This window comes from Plecotus auritus (genome assembly GCF_963455305.1).
Source record: "Plecotus auritus genome assembly, chromosome: 8".
NCBI classification, from domain to species: Eukaryota; Metazoa; Chordata; class Mammalia; order Chiroptera; family Vespertilionidae; genus Plecotus; species Plecotus auritus.
The window spans coordinates 10,861,471-10,880,491 of NC_137782.1; the positions used below are offsets into that span (position 1 = coordinate 10,861,471).

The window sequence follows — 19,021 nt, forward strand, 5'->3', positions numbered from 1 at the left end:
CAGGACACTTCCACACCGCCCCAGATGCTCCGGGCCTCTGGGCACCATGGGAAGGCAGAAAGGCAGCTCCGGGCTGGAGCAAAGGCGGTGCCGGCAGCCAGGGGAAGGAAGGCCCATTCTTGCACGAATCTTCGTGCATTGGGCCTCTAGTCTATTATAATGTGCACAGTCCATGGTGTCCCCAAAACGTGTACATACACTTTAACAACCGGTAGCTCCATCGATGTTTCCTTCCTCCCAGCCAGACTAAGCTTTGAACAAAGGAAACTCATCCTAAAATGCTCCTGGAAGTTTGAAAACGCAGTTGAAATACAAACCCTGCCTTTATAATTGCTCAAAGTGTGTGTACATTTTTGGGGGACACCCTATACGTACAGTGGCAGGAAGAGTGATTTATAAATATACATTTCAGGGAGCATGCTCAGTTTTCCTTACGGATGGGGGTGCATGTTCAAAAGAGGTGACGAGGTTAGTGTCCAGGGCAGAGTCTGAAGCCACAGAAGAAATAGTCTTTGTGGACTTGTTCCTGTTCCACTGAGGAAAAGCGGTGGCCCAGCCTCCTGCTGGCTCCCGCCCATGTGCTGTGATGGGGAGAAGATGGGAGAGGCGGCTGGCTCAGTGCATCCCACCCCATCACAAGAGACACAATCAGAAGAGCCGGCCATTGTCCTCCGTCAGTGTCATCTTCCTGGACAGACTCACGGGCACTACTTTTATACTAGGACAGTGGTCGGCAAACTGCGGCTCGCGAGCCACATGCGGCTCTTTGGCCCCTTGAGTGTGGCTCTTCCACAAAATACCACGGCCTGGGCGAGTCTATTTTGAAGAAGTGGCGTTAGATGAAGTTTAAGTTTAAAAAATGTGGCTCTCCAAAGAAATTTCAGTCGTTGTACTGTTGATATTTGGCTCTGTTGACGAATGAGTTTGCCGTCCATTGGGCTAAGACATAGGTGTGCAACAGTGGACAGCTTTGGGCTTAAAGGAAAAGAAGAGAGCTCTGTGAAGGTTGTTGGTCATGAAGACAAAGAGTTAGGATTGAATCCAGCCCGTCTGGCGTGGCTCAGTGGTTGAGTCCTGGTCAGGGCACATGCCCGGGTTGTGGGCTTGGTCCCCAGTAGGGGGCATGCAGGGGATACAGGGGGGCAGCCGATCAGTAATTCTCACTCATCATTGATGTTTCTGTCTCTCTCTCCCTCTCCATTCCTCTCTGAAATCAATAAAAAATATTTTTTAAGAAAAGAATTGAATCCAGTGCATGACTGGGTCTGGCCCTGCCCATGGGTGGAGTAAGCAGAGGTGCCCCGAAATGGCTCTGCACGGGAGTCACTGAGAGACACCTCCCGGTCCCACCCCGACTTGACTGCATCAGAACCTCGAGGGTGAAACCCAATCGTCTATGTTTTTAAAAGCTCTACAGTGAGTTGGAAAGGAGCAAGTCGCTGGACTCGAGTTTGGGAAACTTGAGATGGGTGATTACGTGGGATTTCTGGGGTTCAGACCCTGTGCTCACAGGAAGTCTACGTCACAAGCCTTCGCGGTCTCTCCAGCCTTGGCGCTCTGCCTGCTTGCTCCTGACATCCCAGGTGCAGTGAGGAGCAGAGAGAGGTTTTGAGCAAGGGAAGAAGTCCCAGAAGTTGAAAGCGTGTTTAGAAGGGGGAGTTCCTTCGGTGTCAGTAGATGATTCTCAACCCCGGCTGCCCACGTCCAGGCTCCCTGCAGGGGCTGAGTTCATCCGATGGGGCCAGGTACCGATAGGTATTCACTCCCAGATGCTGCCTGTGTGAGGCAGAGAGAGAACTCCCTGAAACCACCGTGGGACCCAGGAAATGCACCTGGTCTTTGCTAAGAGCAGGGCCTTGGGAAGCGAGGCCCGCTTCTGTGAGGAAGCCTGGGGCTAGCGGCCCGTCCTGGAGAGAGCCTGCATCTGCCTCCCGTAGGACCGCTGTGGGCGCATTCAAAAGCAAATGCTTTCTGAGCCTGCCTGGCTCCCGCCCCGTTAGGGATTGATGGTGTGGGGAGCCAGAGGAGGGGCACGTGCGGCCAAAAGATGACAAATTAATTCAGTCCTCTCAATTCCCAGAACCAGAGAACAAAATGCTGCAGGATCGATAGCCTGCTTTAAAAAAGATGTCCTTTTTAGTTAAAAGGGGAATTAACTTCTTGAGAAAAGCAATACCAAGAGTACTTAGAATGATGGGATGTCTTTTTAGAAAGTGCTCTACACCTAGGAGCAGAGCGAGAAAGAGCAGGGGAAGCCCTCGCACCCAGCAACTTGTCCGATGAGTCACCCTTGCCAGCTAAGAATAGCTGTGCCTCCCACCTCACGTTTGCTGAGAGGGTATTGAGAACAGATGAATATAGGTGTAGGAACTAGTCAGAATCTAGCTGAATTTAGTTTAAATTTCTAGTACCAATCTTTATTTAGGATATTGAGGATCAATGTAGAGGGTGGGGTAAAAGTAGCTTTATAATTGTTCCTATGGAAAATAATACTATAATTAATGAATAATAGTACAAGAATAAGTTGTGTTTTGCGTACTCACACTATAAACCCGCTTTTCCGCCCCCTGTATTCCCACTCTGGTTTGTTCTGCTTCCCCACTGGGTCACTGGGCCCCTGGGGTTTTATTCCTTATGTCATTGCCCATACTGACCTGTCATGATTAGAGTTCATGTGAATGAACTCTAGCTCAGCCACCCAGAGCAGAGATTTCTTTTCCCATTTGTGTGCGATTGTTATTTTGACAGTTCCGTTTCTTTTACTTCCTTGTATTTGTAGAGCCCATTGTTTTATTTCGCAGGGTATGTGTTCATGAAATGCCTAGAACGACTAAGATTTCCTCACATGGAACTGGAAGGCTTTTGAGGTCAAATCTTTTATGATAGGGATTCCTTTTTTAGTATTCCCAGTGGTATCACCCAACGATGGATTTCTCAGAAGTTAAGTGATGGATGACTAGTTTGTGAGGCCATTTTTCAAAGACGTGGCTAGCTTGAATGCTGGTCCCTAACAGACTAGACCAAGAACACGTGAGCTTGAGTGAGAGGCCCAGCCTGGGGCAAACTACGGCCTGCGGGCCGGATCCGGCTGTTCTATCCGGTTCTCTTGCTCTCCTCTCCGCTCCTTTACTTTGAATTTATATTAGTTCACACAAACACTCCATCCATACTTTTGTTCCGGCCCTCCGGTCCAGTTTAAGAACCCATTGTGGCCCTCGAGTCAAAAAGTTTGCCCACCCCTGGGCTAGATCCAGAGTGGCCGACACAAGAAAGGCGGGTGTGGGTGGGTTCTGGGACGATCTTAAAGCCAGCAGGCAGGTGGTGGAGGCAGACTCCAGCCCTGGTTCATTTGTGTCCTGTCATTTGTAGTTTAATAACAACCCTTCGGCCCACCTTTTATTTTACTTTATTTTATTTTTTAAAATATATTTTATTGATTTTTTATGCAGAGGAAGGGAGAGGGATAGAGAGAAACATCGATGAGAGAGAAACATTGATCAGCCGCCTCCTGCACACTCCCTACTGGGGATGTGCCCGCAACCAAGGTACATGCCCTTGTCCGGAATCGAACCTGGGACCCTTCAGTCCGCAGTCCGACGCTCTATCCACTGAGCCAAACCGGTCAGGTCTCGGCCCACCTTTTAAACGTTATAAAGGAAAATATAAGAAAAACTGTAACTTCTACCACTTCGTTTTGTGTAATAGGTTAGTGCTCTTCCACTAACTTGGGGAGGGAGGCCTGGGGTGGGGCGGGGCTGGGTGGAGGGGGACAAAGAGGGGGGAAATGGGGGACATCTGTAATACTGTCCACAATAAATTTTAAAAAAAGATAATAGTGTACTTTAAAAGTGTGTTTAGGAACTTTTCATTTTTCACACGTCAGCCAGGCTTGATTTGGAGGTCTGTTGTGTTTGTGTTTGATTTACTGCCTTCTCTCGCAAGTAGAGAATAAATGACTCTGGAGTGTAACATGGTCTCACATTATTCTTACTTTAGACAAGTGAAGTGCAACAGTGCGTGCTGGGCGATCACAGAGACAGGGGGATAGATCTTCATCTGAGCTACCTCGGAGAGAAGTGCGCTGCCGCTTAGGTTATCTGTCTGTGTGCTTCCCTCCCTCCCTCCCTCCCTCCCTCCCTCCCTCCCTCCCTCCCTTCTTTCCTTGTGATTCTTTAAAACTGCTTGTTAAACACGCCGTGTATTAGCCTGAGGGTGGTAGTTGAAATGGTTACACTCTAACACTGTTGTGTTAGGATGCTGGGTTACCATGACAACCTCCTCATCTCAGAGGCGGCCGTGCGGTGCAGTGGTCCGGAGCACGGATGCTGGAGCCAGCTGCCAGAGGCTGAGTCTCGTGCTGCCACTGCCTAGCTGTGTGGCCTCAGACAGGGCACCTACACTCTCTGTGTCTGTTTCCTCGTCTGTCATGTGGGAATGATCACAATAGGACCTCATTCCTAGGACTGGTCTGTGAATCCGTTGCTGGATACGTGGAAAATACCTGGCATGCGGAAGGTGCCATATGCATTAACTACCGTGTTTCCCCGAAAATAAGACAGTGTCTTATATTAATTTTTGCCCCCAAAGACACGCTAGGTCTTATTTTCAGGGGATGTCTTATTTTTCCATGAAGAAGAATACGGTACACATTTATTGTTAAATGAAAATAAAGGAAATTTATTACCTGTATACGGTACGGTAGTACGGTAGTTGTCAACACAAACCAGACAAACTGTAAATCCTACAGTATCAAGAATTTACTCATTTATTCAATGACAATCATGTCATCATCTTCTGGAACATCATCATAACAATTCAATTCCTGAATTTCCTGGTGAATTTCTTGTGACTCTATTTCTTTCAGAATCAGTGGACCAAATCTCTCATGTTTAGCAATAGCACTGTCTTTAAATGAGTACTTCTTGTCAAGGTAGCCTGCTCGCAGTGCATTTGCAATGCAACTGTCAGTGATTTTCTCCCATGAATTCTTCACCCAAGTCACAACTTCTTGCAGTTTAGGTTTCACAAAGTTTCCACGCTGATTTCTCTCCATTCTATTTTCAATGTAGTCATTAATTTCCATGCGCAAATTGTCTTTGAATGGCTTGTTTATTGCAATATCAAGAATCTGGAGATAGGCCGTCATTCCTGCAGGAATCATTATCTGATCTATTTTTCTTTTGTGAAGAAATGTCTTCATGTCTTTAGCGCGGTGAGTGCTGGCTGCATCCCAGACTAGCAGACCTCTTTGGCTCCCTCGCATAACAAGCGGCAGCATTAAATCGACCCACTTCCTTATAACTGCTTGTGTGGCCCAGGCTTTTTCAGTTTCAAGAATAAAAACGCCCAAAACACGTTCAATCTTTTCCTTCTTGCCCTTAGAAATGATTAAAGGTGGGATTTTAGTGCCATCCAGACGAATTGCCAAAATACAGGAAACACGTGCACTTTTGTAAGCAGTGGAGGGAATGTACGCTAAGGAGGCACCCCTCTGTTCAATTGTTGTTTGAGATGATTGGCCCATAAACACTGCAGTTTCATCCATAGCAATCATGTTGGAAAGATTGTATTTAGAGAAGTCAGCATCATCAATAAAGGACTTGAATGCAAGTGCTCACTTAATAACTTGAGTATCTTCCAACCTAAACAATGTTGTAGATCTTCTTAAAGACAGTTCACTTCACTGAAGGAAATTATCCAGCCTGTGTTGTGATGCTTTGAAGTCTTCGGGGGCTATGTCAAACTGTGGTGCCATTGCAAGGGCAAATTCTTGAATCTGAGCCCTATTCACAACCAAAGCCTTTGCTCTCCTGTCAACAACCCATTCACAGATCAGGTCTTCCAGCTCGGAAAATAATGGTTGCTGACCTGATCCACACTTGCGCTTTTTAGCATTTCCCTTGTCCACTTGTTCAATGAGGTTACCATACTCTGCTCGCCATTTTTGGACCAATCGGATACTCAACATCTTCTCTTTGCAGAAAGCAGTAAGATTTTGGCCCCAAGAGTCTTCCACGATTCCTTTCTTGTACTCCACGGAGTAGCTTTTTCTTTTTGCGTTCATTTCTAGGGGTAAAAAAAAAGGAATTGGGGTATCAAGGAGGGGGAGGGGGATCACTCAAAATGACACAGGGGGGATCAGAGGGGGGAATCAAAATGGCACAGGAGAATCAGAGGGGGGATTACCATTTTAGTAACCCCTTTTGATCCTCCTGTGTCATTTTGATTGTCCCCTCTGATCCTCCTGTGTCATTTTAAGTGATCCCCCTCCCCCCACCCCTGTGCCACTGAACACCTTCACCAGACATCCCCCCTACCCCTTTATCAGACATTTACCCCCTGGGAGCTGCCTGGGGACTGTCACTGGGCTTGCTGGGGCCTGGATCTGGGCTGGAGCAGGGTCTGCCACTGACTGAGAACCTTCAGTCATTATGAAGGCGGCCGCAAGCATCAGGTAGTGTCACCAGAGACAGACCAGCACTCACCACCTTCGCCTCGTCCCGTCCGCTCTAATCCTCCTGTTCTTCTACACGAATCTGCGAAAGTCTCCTCCTCTCTCCCGCCCCGCGCTCACCGCTCACTCCGACCTCCGCTCCGCCTCCACACAGCAGTGACGTCAGGACTCCGCGTAATGTCACTGGTTGCTAGATGCCAGTCGGGGCGACCCTAGCGACCAGTTTACGGTAAATTAATTTTCATTCTGAGACAGAGCCTGGGGGCCTTATTTTCGGGGGATGCCTTATATTTCACTCAGAAGGAAACCTGTAAGTAGGTCTTATTTTCGGAGGATGTCTTATTTTGGGGGAAACACGGTATTATAATCTGTGTAATGCTTTAATTCCATAATTGACTGTTCATCCAATTCAAACAGTATCTTTACATTGACATTTTAAAGGATTTCAAATGTTTCTTCAGACATTTTTTTATGAGGTCTACTGCATGCAAAGAATGAGCCATCTAAATAGTTAACATCTTTCTCAACATATCTCTGTTTTTAAATTAAGACAGTTTTTTTGAGCAGTTTTAGGTTTACAGCAAGATTGAAAGGAAGGTACAGAGAGTTCCCACACACTCTGGCCCCGTACAAAAAGCCTCTCTCAGAGTCGACATCCCCCTGCCGAGCGGTACGTCGGTTACCATTGATCAGCCCACGTTAGCACATCACAGTCACCCAAAGTCTGTGGTTTACGTCGGGTCTACGCCTGGTGTACGTTCCATGGCGTCATACATCTGTCTAATACGTAATGACATGTGCCCATCATTATGGGTCACCACAGCCCTGAACGTCCTCTGTGCTTCATCTCACCCTGGCAACCTGGTCTGCTGACTGATGCCACAGTTTTGCCTTTTCCAGGTGCCGTACAGTCGGAATCACACAGCCTGTAGCCCCCGCTTGTCTGCCAGGGGGTGGGCTTGGTGCGCCCCGAGGTTCTTCCTGCGACGCCATCGCATCCGAGAGGAGAAGCCTCTCTGGGAGGAACGCAAGGAAGGGAAGGGCTGGACCCGCTGGCGCTGCCTGTCCCGCACTCCACCTGGGCGGCTCTTAAATAGAACTCAGCACGCCAAGGGCCACTGTGGAACCGGAGTGGGAACAGGATCCTTGGGTATTACACGCGCTGAGTACTTAGCTCCTGCACGGTCAGAGCTTTAATTTCTTTTTTCCGAGTAGACCCTTAGGACTCTGACCGCTAAGTGTCAATTAAGTTGTTTCCAGTGACTGTGACAGCCTGCCCGATGGTTTGAATTCTGAGCTGTGCCTGAGCGCACAGCCCTTCCCGATGGAGGGCGCGGGGGATGATGGGGGTTGGACATCAGCGTCTGGCGACAGAGGACTCGGGAACGCCGGTCCACCTCCCTCAGGCCTGGAACCCAGGGCCTGCAGGACCCTCACCCAGGGGCGCCCCCTCCAGGTGCCCAGGATGTATCTCCTTCCCGCCTTGAGGCTGGGCTTTCTTGCTGGCAGGGTCCATAGGATCTCTTGCTTGGAGCTTTCTGGCCCAGCCCCTGCTCACAGCAGAAGTGCCCTTTAGTGACTCCCACCTTGGGAGGAAGCGTTTGACTGTAGACTCCCTGTGGCCGGGGTCTCTGTCCCAGCCTCGGGGTGCCTCACCGTAATTTCGTGTATCCCTCTCCCCTAACTCAGCCTCCATCCTAACCTCTCTCTGGCCCCCAGCCTTACTCTTTCCCCTACAGAATCCAGAGTTGTTTGCCCAATCTTATCTGCCCTCCTCCTGACTTGACCTAACTGCCCCACTCTGAAAAGGTTTTGATACCATTTTGTAGTCATAGAGTTCTGTCTTTGTATCCCTAAGTGTGGTGTTATTTCTTTTTCAGATTTTTTAAAGATAGTATCATCCCACTGAAGTATTTTCATTTTTTTTAGCGGTGCATCCAAGATTCTTTTTCATTATTCTGCCTAGCCTGTCTCCTAGTTATTAACTCTGTCCATGGTCCTGACACAAATATTTTGGTTGAACAAATTCTCTATTAAAAATCCTTGGTGTCCCCATTCTCTAGCTTAGTTAAAAACACAACTGTAGTAGGTGATCTGGGTTGTGAGAGGGTGTTGAAAATATAATTAGAGACTAGACAGGCACAGACAGGCAAGAAACAGTAGATTGATGATCCCATTAGGGAACCGAATGTATTCTACTGACACACCCAAGTTTTCGGATGCTTTGTCGCTGGAGGAGGAAACGGTGGAGGGACTTAATGGTGTGTTCAGAGGGGGGCATCCTTCCTACCGTATCTTAGCCAGACTGCCCCTCCCTCTTGTTCGGAGACTGGGCTGCGGGAAGGGGCTTTCGCGTGAATGGTTCTCCACTCTCTGTCCTCTCTCGGGAGTGCCCAGTTCAGGGAAGTAGAGTTTGCCTGTCTGAGGCGCAGGACCCCTGTGCTCGGGCCCCTTCCCCTGGGCGACCCCCAGAGACTAGCACAGGGCAGAGACCACCACGGTCGATTTGTGGGCAGTAAATTGCACACCCCTAGGGGGCACCAGACTCTGGGCTCAGCTGTATGGACCACTCTCTGTGAGTCTATGTGATAGCCCTTGCTGGGCTGTCCTCTTGACACACTCCAGGTGCCGGCCGGCCCATCCAAGCCCCTGCCTCTGAGGTGGACCACCTGTTCTGGAGGGGAGACCAGTGAGGTTGTACGGTGAATGCTGTGAAGGTAGGTGGTCAGGGGGAAGGGCTTCTGAAGGGTTTCAGCGAGGAAGCTGAGGACACCTGGTTCATATCTGTCTCTTCGACGAGGCTAGGTTTGTTAGGGGAGTTCACTCAGGGATGCTTTATTATTCAGCAAAGGGTATAAGGATGGTAGGGATGTCACGGCCCAGCCCGGAGGGAAATTGTGCGGGAGACAGGAACCCGTGTTCGAGTGTGGGCTGGGGTCGCATGAACCGAGCGCACTGGGCGTGTCACCTGGCTTTCCAACCTGCAGGTTTGGCTTCTTTAAAATGGAAGAGCTATGAATCCCAAGCAAGCGACACATGACTAAGGATTTTGTACACCATGCGACCAGGATGTAAATAGGTGATTAATTACATTGAGAAACAGTAAACGATGAGCCTCCCTAAGCAGAAGATGATCGAGTGCCAGGAACTCAGTTGTGAGATCGAGGAAGAGAAGATCGGGTTGAGCTGGACTAGCTTCAGGCCCCTGCAAAGTAGGAAAGAATAAAGAACGAAGCCCAGGGGGTCCCGCCAGAATGGGGAGGGGAGATGCCACTGTGGTTTGATGGGACATTTTTGCAGGAGGAGGGGTTTAAAGCAATTAGATCTTGCCTCCCGGTGTCAAAGATGGGATGCAGTGTGAACCGGGAGTACCTATGTGTGCAGGTGCTGCTGGCTGAGTCTTACCTGGAAGCTGGCCATGGCTGGGCTCCTTACGCAGAATTCTGTCTCTTGCCTGAGGCACAGACCTTCAAGGGGCTGTTCCTGTTTGGGGTGGTGGTACCTTCCTGACAGCAGCCTGAGCCAAGCTGGATACGAAATTGCTGGGCTTAGGAGAAAAGCATTTACTGAAAAGCAGTTTGATTCCATTGCCAGCTAAGTCATGTATTGGGCTGAATGGATGGAACCACACATGGGTTTCTGTGTGTGTGTGTGTGTGTGTGTGTGTGTGTGTGTGTGTGTATTACAGGCCTGGTGCATGACATTCATGCACTGGGGCGGGAGGGGGAGGGAAGTCCCTTAGCCCAGCCTTGCCCTCTCGCAGTCCGGGACCCTTTGGGGGATGTCTGCCGAGGGGTCCTTAGTGCTACCGTGGAGGTGGGAGAGACTCCTGCTGCGCTCACCAGCCGTGAGCCCGACTTCTGGCTGAGTGGCACTCCCCCTGTGGGAGCACACTGACCACCAGGGGGCAGCTCCTGCATTGAGTGTCTGCCCCCTGGTGGTCAGTGCGCATCATAGCGACTGGTCGTTTTGCTGTTCGGTTGATTTGCATATTAGCTTTTTATTATATAGGGTAAAATTTTTACTTTATTGATTTTTTAGAGAGAGAGAGAGGAAGGGGGAGAGAGAGAAAAACACACACATTGCTTTATTGCTCCACCCATTTATGCATTCCTTGATTGCTTCCTGTATGTGCCCTGAACAGAGATTGAACCTGTGACCTTGGTGCATTGGGACGACGCTCCAACCAACTGAGCTAGCCGGCCAGGGCTGGGTTATGTTTCTGAAGGACGTTGGATAGAATTCCTTCCTTATAAATACCTTCCCCACAGCCAGCCCTAAATAACCAAAATCTGTGAAATTGACATCAACATAAGAGCGCATCCTGTGCTCATCTATTTATTTTAGGTTAAACATACAGACTTTAGGCAAAACTTCAAACGTTTGGGTATGACTCTTGCGATCCAGGCCTCCTTATTGCAGGTAGAGACACTTAAGGTCGGACTCGGGTCTGTGCTCAGCTTGTCAGCCACCTGGCCGCCTGGATGGCTGAGCATCTGCACAGTTCTCTCAGGAATTGATTTTGAAGGCATTGAGACGAGAGATGACACCTGTCATCGTCCCCAGGGCCCAGCGGATGTAAAAATAAAATTAAATTAACAAAATAGATGAGAATTGGAAATACAGGCATCCATAGGCTTCTTCAGAGGCCACCTTTCGTGGTAAAGCTTTCGCCGAAACAGGCAGAGAAGAAGCAGACACTGATGACAACAGCGACACCCTGGGACTACAAGAGGTCTCAGAAAGCTGTTGCTTATTCCGTTCTCCAAAGAACAGGTCTCAGGTGCTAAGTACATTTTCAAGCAATTGGTTATATAGCCCATTTTGCAAGATCCACTTTTTTTTTTCTTTTCATTTTCATCTGTTCAACAGAGTACCATTCACCCGTATTCATGAAGGCCCCTCCCCATCTGATGGATGGTGTGTGTGAGCGCTGACCACACAGCTCTTTGCTGACCTTGAAGAGTGGCTGAAGGTTAAGGTTTCCGCAGCCCAGTTGGCACACCTGCATCTCCCCGGTGCTCCCAGCTCCTGTCTGTCTTTCTCATTCATCTCTAGTTAACATCAAACCCATGGCACCACTTTCGCAGCTTCTTGGCTATTGGCCCCGCCCCCATTGCGGGTAAACTGCAACCTACCTGTGTGGCTTATTAGCCAGGTGAGGTGGTGGCTGCTCTGCTCCTTCCCCTGTCACCCGCCCTGCCCAGGAAGCCACGGGGCTGGTATGAAGAGTATTTGGCTGGTGCCACGTCAAACCTATCTTCCCACGTCTCAGTTTCTTCGTCTGGAAGAGAGGGGCTGGTTGATCCCTAAGAAGCTGCTAGTCCAGCTGTGTATATTGATCTATTTTGTGCCGAGCACTGGAGATGGAAAGTGAAGTGCTTGCCTCCTGGCAGGGCACTTGTGGACCAGAGGTAGATGGCTGAGCGTAGCCCTTACAAGCAACTCACCTCCCAAACCCGTGGCCCAAACATTTGTTCTCAGCTCTCTGCTCAACTATCCATGTTCCTTGGAGACCTCATAGCCTGCTCTTTCCATTACTCATCTGTCTTCCTACTGTTTTAAAGGGATAAATATAGATGCATTTTTATCTGACGTAGAGTATCTTCTTTCTACCTTCCATTTAGTCTGACTGAAATCCCTCTTACTGCAATTGATAGCTGTTTATCTCATTTCTGGGAAACTTGAAGCAAGACCTGCCTGGTGGCGAATGGCTGCCCTTTGTGATACAGACATATGAACAAAAGTGTTCAGAACTGTCCGCCGGCATGCTAGGCTCATCTACCAGGGGAGAAGAAAGGATCCTTGTTGTTTTTTTAACAATATATTTTTATTGATTTCAGAAAGGAAGTGAGAGGGAGAGAGAGAAACTTTAGTGATGAAAGAGAATCATTGATCGGCTGCCTCCTGCACGTTCCCTACTGGGATCGAGCCTGCAACCTAGGATGTGCCCTTGACCAGAATCGAACCCAGGACCTTTCAGTCCACAGGCCAGCGCTCTATCCACTGAGCCAAACCGGGTAGGGCAGGATCCTTGTTCTTGAAAATATGATAACTTACACAGTAGCACAAGGTGGGCGTATTATAGAAACAAGGGTGAGAATACGCATCTGTAAATTCTCAGGGGAGATTTATCTGTACATGGCGATGACCTAAGGGGCGTTGCATCCAGAGAGAACCCGGCAGAGTGACCAGCTGGCTGCGGCCCTTCCTGTGGGTCATAAAGAAGGGGTGGGCCATTTGTGAGCCCTTTCAGAACTCCTTTTTTGCTCCCACTTGGCCGATCTTGTCCCTTACCTTTGTCCCTAAAAGATAGGGGTGCTCCTGGTCGGGCTGAGGCCGCGGGCAGCAGAGCCTTCCCACGCCAGCGCCTGACCAGTGCTCTTCCCTTCCAGAGACGAGAAGAACCAGTCCATCATCGTCAGCGGGGAGTCCGGCGCCGGCAAGACCGTGTCCGCCAAGTATGCCATGCGCTATTTCGCCACGGTGGGCGGCTCCGCCAGTGACACCAACATCGAAGAGAAGGTCCTGGCGTCCAGTCCCATCATGGAGGTAAAGCCTTCCCAACGCCCTTGGCCTTCCTGGTTGGAGTCCCTCCCGCTGGCAGGGGGACTGCTGGGTGCCCACCTTGGGTGGCTGCTCACAAGAATCCTTGGGAGCACCCCATGCGGTCAGCATTCACGTCTTTCGCCGAGAGCCTGCTGTCCACTGCAGAGGGAAAAATTGCTTCCATTATTTTGGCTACTGTGAATGATGCTCCTGTGACCATTGGCACGCGAGCATCTCTCTAGTTCCTGCTCTGGGAAAGATTTTAAAATGACAGTGACTTAAAATTATGTCTTCAGTATCCATTATGGCCTGGGTAGGCGGGTGGACGGCTGGGCAGGCAGGGTGCTGTGGCATGGGAGACATGTGAGTGCAATAAGCTCCCCAAATACACAAGATGGGGTTCAGTTGCTAAGGTCAAAAGGAGGAAGGAGTGTGTACATGAACCAGCCTAATCTTTCACGATGCCGTGCAAATAAATACTAAATCATTTGGGCTCAAAACATTAAATCTCTGCCTTGTACAGGTGGCACTTGGGAAATTGTGTCAGTCCCGAAGGCTCATTCTGTCAGATGTAGGATTTTACCATCCTTGAGCTGTTATTAAGTGTTAGACTAACAGGAGATCCTGGATATGAACTTGGGCAGGAAGAACTCTGGGTGGGGTTAGAGAGTGTCGCCAACTTGTCATACGTCTAGAGTCTAGCTGGGTGCTTGTGTCCAGGGAGCCCAGTGGCTCCTCGGGAGACAGCCGACTGCTGATGGCTCTGTCCCTCCCGGGGAAGGAGGGCTCCTTCCCACGAAGCAGCGGGCTCTGGTCCTGTCTTCATCTCATTATGCCCACAGCCCAGCGACAGCAGCGCCTCCCGGGGAGAGAGCGGGTGTGAGGAGGCTGAGTTCCCCGGGGGCTGCGCCAAGTGGCAGTTGTTCGAGTTAAAAGTGACTCGAGGACGGATTGGCCTGATTCGGTGTCAGCGCAGAGCTCTCTGACCCCGTTCCGTGTAAGAGCTTGTCAGCAGCCCGGGAGCGACTTTCTCCCAAGTCAGCACTGATTAAAGGGACATTGGTAATCAAGAGACAGCTAGAGCCGGGGCAGAGCCCAAGTTCAGGCCGACTGTGGGAGCCACAGAGGTCCCCCCACCCCCCAATCCTGGGAGAAAGAAAGGAGGCCAGTTAGGGGAACGGATGGAAACCAAGACCAGTTACTATGCACATTCTCAGGGCTGGAATTTTTTTTTCAAAGATAAAGAAATAAGAAAACCTATAACTGTTAACCTGTATAAGGATCTGCCTCCACATCCCTTGCTGATCCCGTCTCCTCTTGGCTTCTCTCCTGTGTCCACATACTCCAGCCACTTCACACGTGTCCATGCTCTCACATACCCCTGCCCCTTTGCCCACGCTATATTCACAGACACAACCCCTTCTCCTCCCCTGCGGGTAAAAGCCTCTCACCCTCTAACATCCACTTCATTCGACACGTGAAGCTGTTTTCAGTCTGCTGGGCCCGGCTAATGGCTCCCTTCTTTCTGTTTCCACACTGCATGGAAAGGTCCCTGGTTATTGAATAATCTCTACATTGAAATGACATGTCTCAGCCCATTTTTCTTTTACTCCATATTTGTGCATGCAAATAAGTCTGTTCCGTGATGTGACCCATGCATGGAGCCACATGCTGTCCACCATCTTGTGAATGCTTGTCACTCAACATCTTTTTATTTATCCAAAATCATGCTCTGATGTACTTAGCCGAACAGCTTTATGGTATCCATTGTATGACTGTTCCACATTGTATGTGTCTCTCCCCCCTGTTGGTAGACATTTAAGTTAATATATATTTTATTGCCACACGCAGCCTCTAGGTGCGATCTAGAAGTAGCGGTGATGAGTTGTAGGGGCATGGGTATTCAGTTTTATAGATGTGCCCAGGTGGTGGTTCCAGTTAACATTGAGCCAGCTGTGTGTGAGTCTCTTTTTCCTTACAGCCTCATCATCGTTTCAGAGTCTCAAAGTCCTTGGTTACTGCCACTCTGGACTGTCCGTTTGGCCTGCCTCTCTCTGATTACCGCTGAGGTCGTGTGTCTTTGTCTGATGTTTATCAGTCATATGAGTTTCTTCTGTAATTTCCTGCTTCTGTCATTTGCTCCTTTTCCAAATTTTAACTACTTGCATCATATCTGCTTCTTTTGTTGGACTCTGGACTCAGTGATGGTCGAAGCTTGGGTTTGTATCATTCACAGCAGTTGGACTTGCTTCCCTCCTGCGTCAACATGTTTCCTAGGTCAGTCACCAGAAAAATCCAGCCTGGGTTTAAAAGCTAAAGAATAACATGCAAGCCCTAACTGGTTTGGCTCAGTGGATAGAGCGTCGGCCTGCAGACTGAAGGGTCCCAGGTTCGATTCTGGTTAAGGGCATGTACCTTGGTTGCGGGCACATCCCCAGTAGGGGGTGTGCAGGAGGCAGCTGATCGATGTTTCTCTCTCATTGATGTTTCTAACTCTCTATCCCTCTCCCTTCCTCTCTGTAAAAAATTCAATAAAATACATTTTAAAAAATAAAGAATAACATGCAAGTTCTTCATACACATAGAAGCTGGAAGTTCTTCATTCCCAGAGTAGGGATTAGGGGGTCGGTAGTAATAATACAACCTCTTCCCTGTGTGGGTACCATTGTATACTTTAAAAGTATGTGTAGATCCATCCTATCACTTCCCGACGCAGCCTGGTGAGGTAAAGAGGGCGTGTCCCTCCGCAGCGATCCTCAGACGTTGGGCAAGCCCTCCCCATCTTGCACATCTTTCGTTTGTGTGTTCTGAACAGGCCATCGGAAATGCCAAAACCACCCGCAATGACAACAGCAGCCGCTTTGGGAAGTACATTCAGATTGGCTTCGACAAGAGGTACCACATCATCGGGGCCAACATGAGGACCTACCTGCTGGAGAAGTCCAGGGTGGTCTTCCAGGTGAGGGTGCGACGGGGGCGTTCTGTACGTTTTCCCCCAAGGACGCTGGTACTTGCTCCCTGACCCCACGCCTGGCATCCACAGAGCAGCTCATCCTCTGAGCCTGGAATGGGAGATGCTTGTTCTTTTGGCTTTCTTTCTCTTCTTCCATCGATAAGTATGCATTCAAGGACTGAAGGCATCAGGCCTGAAAAACATGGTACCAGTTATTTCTCAATGACTATGGTGTTCAGATTCAATCAGCACACATACTGAGTGCCTGGGAAGTGCGAGCCTGTGCTAGACCCCGAAGGGGCCGTGAGGAAGGAGTCCCGCTGTGGGTTTCAGCAGCATGGCCAGGGTTCGCCATATGGCGTCTATGGGGCTAAGCTCTCCCGGGAACCTTCCTATTTGGCAGGTTATAAAAAAGGGAAAAACCAACCCGGTTTCCTTTTCAAATTAATGGGGTTCCCGCTTCTCACCAGACGCGGGTCCTCATTTCTGTGCTCGCCTTCCATTCATTCCCTTCTTCCCACTGCTCTTTGGCCTCGTGGTGGCCCCCTCCGTCTCCCCCCGGCCTCTGGTGGAGGTCAGTCAGCTCACAGCAGGAGAACGGGCCTCTTGCAGCTCCTTTCGATGTCCCATCCTGGGACCGAGACGCTGGTCTGTGCCCCCGGTGTGAGCCGGCCGCACACTCTCTCCGGGCGAATGGCTTCCTAGCCCTGGCATTTCAGCCGCCTCCAGAGGGGACATCAAAAGAGGCCTCAGGTGTTCGTGTCTCAGCGACACCTGTGTCCATGCTGACTCTTAGCAACGGGCTTCATGGTCTTCCTCACCAGCTTTGTTGCTTTTCTTTTCCCTGTGTTGCCAAGGCTGTTTCTCCACCTCCCAGGTTTGACTAGACAACCCCACGTTCTCCACTTCCCTGCAGCCAAGCAAACAGCCCGCTGTACGGGGTGCGGGTGGGGTGCTGCCCAGGCTCTGCCAGACTCTCCCCTCAGCACCTGGCAGCTTTCCTCCCCCTGGCTCCCTTTATTCGGGCCTCCCCCCCCCCCACCACCACCACCAACACCAACAACAACACCAACCCAATGCCAACACCACTGCCAACTTAGGTCAGGTCTGGCCCAAATGTGCACTCAGCCTGTCTCACTCGGGGACCTTCCCTGCTGCCCAGCCTGGTGATGGGCCAGCGCGGGCTCTTCCTCAGCCCCAGGCCTCCCGAGGAGACAGGAGCCCACAGTGGGAGGTGCCGTCTGGGCAGCACGAGCCGGCAGCACGCTGACTGGGTGCTGATGGTGGACCTGCCGTGTGCGGAATAGCAATGATGTTCATAGCAGGAAAAGGAAAATAACGTTTTCATTTAAGAGGGGAAACTCCCCGGGTTGGAAGAAGGCCCCACTTTAGTGGCTGGGAGATGGGAGGTGGCATTGAGGAGGGCACAGGCGTGGAGGAGAAGCCTTGACCTCTGACATCAGAGCACCCTGGGGTTAGGATGGGGAGGGGGCGCTCCTGGGGATGACCAGCCTAAAACTGCTGACCTTTGTCCTCCTCCAGGCAGACGATGAGAGGAACTACCACATCTTCTACCAGCTCTGCGCTGTGGCCAGCCTCCCGGAACTGAAGGAGCTCGGCCTGAGTGAGTGCAGGGGGCCCGCCCTGGGGAGATGGGCCGGGGGGCCGGGGGCGGGGGGGGGGGGGCTGCACTGCAGCGGGTGCATGCACCTTCAGTTGCCTCCACGCAGGCTGTGACACACCCTCACAGGAGGTGCTTTGAAAGGCGAGTCTGCAGGGAAGGAATGGGTGCTCTCACCCAGCCTTGGGCACGCTCGCTCTGTGCCAGAGCTCTCAGCGTGGTGAGGTGAGGGCTGAGCATGTCACCCTCACAGAGGCCTGAAGCGACTTCCTCCATAGGATCTCACTCTGCTGAGCCTGTGAGTTCAGGGCCCGCGTGCTTCCTCTCGCCCTTCGAGCGCCTCCAGGCACCAGCGTGAGTGGCTCCTCCAGGGAGCCCTCCTTCCCACGCTACACCTGGCCTGGGCGCCCCGTTCCTGGGGCAGCGGTGCTGCCTGATGCTTCCGGCTCAGGCCGTGTGAGGCGGGGCTTGGGACTGAGCTGTACGCTTCCTAGCCGGGCCTCGCACTGTGGGCTTGGCGGCGGCGGCACTGGTAAAGCTCAGTGGCGTGGAGCACGGGGTGCAAGGTGGGAAATGGGGAGAGACCAGGAGGGAGAGGTAAGCAGGGCCAATTTAAGGCGTGAACAGGGGTGGAGCTGAGGAATGACAGTAGGAAGCTGGGACAGAGAGGTGGGGAAGGACAGGCCTGACTGTGGGGCAGGGGAGGCCACTTCATGAAGAACAGTCCAGGAGGCTGTTTGAGGGCCTTTGACCTCTGCCTTGAGGGCATTGGGGCAGGAGGGTCTCTACGTGCTTTAACGGGAGAGCGGGGTGAGCGAGTTACTGGCTGTTCCAGGGACGGGGCAGAAGCAGCGAGACTGGCTTCGCTTTTGCAACAGGCCTCAGCCAGCAGGCGCTGAAGGTTAGACCCAGGGCAGCGGCAGTCAGAGAGGAGGGAGGAAGGAGACCCAGAAGTGGCTGGGAGGTCAAACTGGAAAGTCAGGTGTTGAGAGGGGCCTGGGCTTGCGTGACGCTGCATCTAGGCATGTTCGACTGATGTGTGTTCCACGGCACATGCTCAGAGGAGGAGGAAAACCGGCCACGGTGACATCTTGTCAACATCAGACATTATACACGTAGAGATACTAAGTCCCGGGCAGGGTTGTACCACCCAGAGGTACTTCGTAGTCTGTGGGAAATGTGAGTGATTTTATTTTCAGGGGTGATTTTGATCATGTGTGTTTGTGGCCTTAAATGCTAGCTTCCCAGCCCCGCGGTGTGAATGCTGCCCAGCGGTTGCTGTTTCTCCCTCTGTCGAGGCTGGCTCTGAACTCTAGGACAGGGCCTGGCCCTCACCAGCTGTCCCCGGGCCGCCCCAGGCCGGACGGGAGAGGAATGAAGCAGGGGAATGAGAACAATCAGTGAGGGTCCCAGCCTGGTCCATGTGCCCAGTGGCTCAGGGGCG

General features: G+C 51.0%; 1 protein-coding gene across 2 annotated transcripts in view; it reads left to right on the forward strand.

Annotated features, from left to right (window-relative positions):
- The window catches only part of MYO5B (myosin VB), a 223,144-nt gene that overhangs the window by 116,755 nt on the left and 87,368 nt on the right, over positions 1–19,021 (forward strand). For both annotated transcript variants that reach the window (XM_080684268.1, XM_080684267.1), the window contains exons 5-7: positions 12,850–13,006; positions 15,819–15,962; positions 17,499–17,580. In XM_080684268.1, the coding sequence (XP_080540394.1) occupies positions 12,850–13,006; positions 15,819–15,962; positions 17,499–17,580 (383 nt within the window). The remainder of the gene's footprint in view (positions 1–12,849; positions 13,007–15,818; positions 15,963–17,498; positions 17,581–19,021) is intronic.